Consider the following 3,880-nt stretch of genomic DNA (forward strand, 5'->3'; position numbering starts at 1 on the left):
CACCCACACTCTGAGACAATGGGGATGTTCGTTCGGGAATTCCCCATTACCCAATTCTTAAAGCATACCTGAAGATTAGAAGAACATTATTTAGAAACAAAAGTTAGCGACCTAGTTATCTTGTTCAGAGGCTTACAGGAAGAGCAGACAGCTGCAAATTCCCTGTCCCACCAGAATGAGTATGACCTAGAACAAACCATATGCCTTCCCATGTCCTCTGAAAATAGGAATGTAGATGCTGCCAGCCACGCCTAAGACTCAAGGCAGGCAGTGCCTGTCTGTACAAGTTGATGAGTTCTACAAAAGAGTGTCTTTTATTAGAAGACTTGTAAAATTAAAATCCCAGCACTCCTGAGGCAGAGGTAGCAGATCTCTGTGGGTTCAAGGCCAACTTGGTCTACAAAATGAGTTCGAAGACAGTTACACAGAGAGACTCATCTTGAAACCCTCCCTCCAAAAAAATACAGAATACATATGAACAATTTAAAGAATAATTATTAAGCCAAGGTAACCATCATTCAGGCAAACGGAGCACAACCAACGTCACAGGAGTGCCCAGGCCTACACACCTGCTGTATGCCTCTCCCTAACCACTACCCCTCTTCTTCTTCCTAAATAACACAGTTAACTTTGTCTTGTGTCTGATCCTTTGAGATACAGTCTCAATGTGCAGCCTAATGAGGTGACCCTCCACCTCAGCCTTTCAGGCACCGGATCACAGGTGAACACCAGCACAGCTGGGTCCCATGTTTAAACAGAATGAAACTGAGGTCTCCTACAGGTGTGCGATGTTTCTTTTGCACAACAGGATGTCTGAGAGACTCACTCATACCTCTGTGCGTTCTTTTCACTATTATAGGTATGCTTCCACTTGAGAGCCCCTGAGCAATCATCTATGAACTCATGCACATTCACTAGGATTCTCTAGAGATTCCTCAAAGATGGAAGTGCTGGATCCTTAACTTCCCTGGGTAACAGTAAACAATGCTCCAGGGTGGATCCATCAACACAAGTGAACACCAAATGGGGGAAAAAGAAAGTTCCTCCTCTAGTACCAATCCACAAAGTTAACTGTTATACACGGAAATAAATCCTACTTAGAGACAATCCATTAGCATTCTTCCCTCAAAGCCTTTGAACTTGCTGTCTTTGCCCGGAAGACTCTTGTAAGTATATCCACAATGCTTCCTCCCTCACCTTCCTCAGAACTTTAGTCAAATGTTACCTTCTCAGTAAGACCTTCTCTGGCCACTCTATAAAACTGCAACAGCCATTCCCCACTAATTCCTACCCCAAGCAACTGCCATGACTATATAAGGAGCAGGGAATGTGTATCAAAGGATGATCTTCAAATGTTATGATTAGAGAATGAAATATAATTCAGCAGGAGACCAACATGCATGAAAAGGCAGGGCGGCTCTTCCCAGTGTCGTACTGCAGTGAGAAGCCAATAAACAAACCAGTAGCAGAGAGGAATGGAAGCAGAAGAGCACAGCAAAGACATGTCAACTGCAATCTCCCAAGACAGAGATAATCAAACCTCATAGAAATCAGTCAGCAGACTACCAAAAAATAACAGAGGATTCAGCCATGTGCCTTGCTCTAAATTATGTAAATAAAATGCTAAAAGAAATAACCAAAATCATAAGCCAAAGAACATGCCTGCTGGGCTAGACTAGAATTTTAATTGAATTCAAACATTTATGTAGTATCTCTTATTGCCAGATACTCTTCAAATAATTAACTATACAACTGATTGCATTAAACCCACATGCAGAATAGAAGTTAATTTAATTGTATTATTTCAATTTTCTCCTCCAAGATCTTTTAGCCAAATAGCTGATAAGAATTAACTAGCCAGCTACATTTTTACTCTGTTTCTTCCTCCTACCTTGAATAAAAAGTGTTCATAAATTATAATTGGCCAAAGTGCAGGTAACAAGATGGAAGCACTCAGTTGATCAATACAATTACTTAGGGTTTGAGGTCTTGAGTAGTTAGAGTGGAATGCGTTTCAAATCCACAGATAAAGGGGCTGTGCTATGAGCAACATCAGTTCACAGCACCAGACTGAATATTGTGCTTCTGGCTAACAATTTAATACCCTTGCAATTTTTCCTACTCAGAATAGGTTCATCAATTATTATTCTTAGTTTAGCGCAGGCATTGGAACTTCTAGGCAAGGGCCAGCAAGAGAACTCGGTGTGTAAAGATTCTTGCTGCCAAGTCAGACAACTAAGTTCTATGTCTAAGACCCACAGAGTAGAATGAGAAAACCAGGTCCTGCAAGTTGTCCTCTGACCTCTGTATGCATATCACGGCACAAGTATACACACCCATATACACACTCACACATACACTATAATATCTTAAAGCGATTTCAAAAAGTAACAAATGTCTATGCAGTCTTCCCGGCAAGCAGCCAGCACACACTGGAACTCATACCTGCAGAGCTCAGGAGGACACTGAAATCTGTCCCCCGCTGGGATTCTCCACTTTCATCACTGACTTCTTTTTCGGTATCTTGATATCGATCCCAGTTAGAGACAATCTTCCTTCTAGAAAAATTTCCTTGCTCGTCATTCTCTTCTCCATGGGTCTCTGAATCACTGTCACCTTCCACCTGCAATCAATAGAGATAAATCAATAGTCAGAGCTGGGTGGGATCCTGACCTTAGGAGTCTCTACAGTAAAGTAAGGAAAAGAATAGAATATAGGTTGTAACGCTAAAACTGAATTTGTAAATGAGGTGGGGATTCTAAGCAATATTTCCAAAGAACCTCAGTATATCAGAGCATTATCTCAGGGTAACTTTCTAATGAGTATGTAAAGGAAATCAGTACATTCTGCCTGACCTAGCCCCACTTAAAATGACTGTTTCATCTACTTGAAATAACTGAGGCTATAGGATAGACAGGTAAGACTGTAGGACCAGAACCTGGCAAAATGACTTGGGATAACGGCACTTGATGCACAAGCCTGAGTCCCATCCCTGAAGCCCATATGAAGAAGAAAGGAGAGATTAACTCAGAAAGTTGTCCTCTGACCTCTGCATGTGTACTATGGCACATGGTATACATCACACATGCACACACACACACATTAATAATAAATAATTTTGATTATTTCAAAATAGAAATCAACTTTCCCTGGAAATTTAGGTATTTGCAAATGTACCTCACAAATATGTTTTAATGGGAATTCAACTCAGAGACATTCTTGAGTGTTTCTAGCCATGGGCATTAAAAGGAAGCATGCAGAGAACAACAGGTTGTAAGAAATCCTACAGTATACTTAGAAACGACCACTTAATCGTTTCAAGAAATAAACTGCAAGCCATTGAGAAGGATCAGTTAGTAAAAGCTTCTACTGCACAAGCCTGGTGCCCTGAGTTCAATCCCCAAAACCCACTGGAGTGAATCAACCCTTACGCAACATATGTGCCCACCTCATTGCCCTCCCACACATAATAACAATAACAATAATAATTGTGATGGGTTTGAAGAGATAGCTCAGTGGTTAAGAGCACGGACTATTCTTCCAGAGACTTGGGTTTAATTCCCAACACTCTTAGCTCATAAGCATCTCTATGTAACTCCAGTTCCTAAGGATCCAACACCTTCATCTGGCCTCTGCAGATACTGCATGCATATGGTGCTCAGACATACAAGCAGACAAAACACGTTATTATAGGAAATAAAGAAATTGGAAATGAAAAATGGTGGTGTGATAGAGAAGAGAAACAGATTAAACAAATTTAATGGACTGGGGTGGGTGTCAGTGGCAGAAGGTCCAGTTGATGAGCTTGGTGGCTGTCAAGGGTAGAAGGTCCAGTTGATGAGCTGGGTGGCAGTCAAGGGTAGAAGGTCCAGTTGATGAG

General features: G+C 41.3%; 2 protein-coding genes across 2 annotated transcripts in view; one reads left to right on the top strand and one right to left on the bottom strand.

Moving 5' to 3' along the window:
* Aven (apoptosis and caspase activation inhibitor) overlaps positions 1–2,990 on the bottom strand; it is a 126,391-nt gene extending 123,401 nt beyond the window's left edge. Inside the window, exons 1-2 of the mRNA XM_013352592.2 lie at positions 2,967–2,990; positions 2,446–2,623 (exon numbers count right to left, since the gene is read on the bottom strand). Of these exons, the coding sequence (XP_013208046.1) occupies positions 2,446–2,623; positions 2,967–2,990 (202 nt within the window). The remainder of the gene's footprint in view (positions 1–2,445; positions 2,624–2,966) is intronic.
* Chrm5 (cholinergic receptor muscarinic 5) overlaps positions 1–3,880 on the top strand; it is a 65,602-nt gene that overhangs the window by 21,690 nt on the left and 40,032 nt on the right. The window lies entirely within an intron of this gene.

Source organism: Microtus ochrogaster (assembly GCF_000317375.1).
Source record: "Microtus ochrogaster isolate Prairie Vole_2 chromosome 14 unlocalized genomic scaffold, MicOch1.0 chr14_random_1, whole genome shotgun sequence".
Taxonomy (NCBI): Eukaryota; Metazoa; Chordata; class Mammalia; order Rodentia; family Cricetidae; genus Microtus; species Microtus ochrogaster.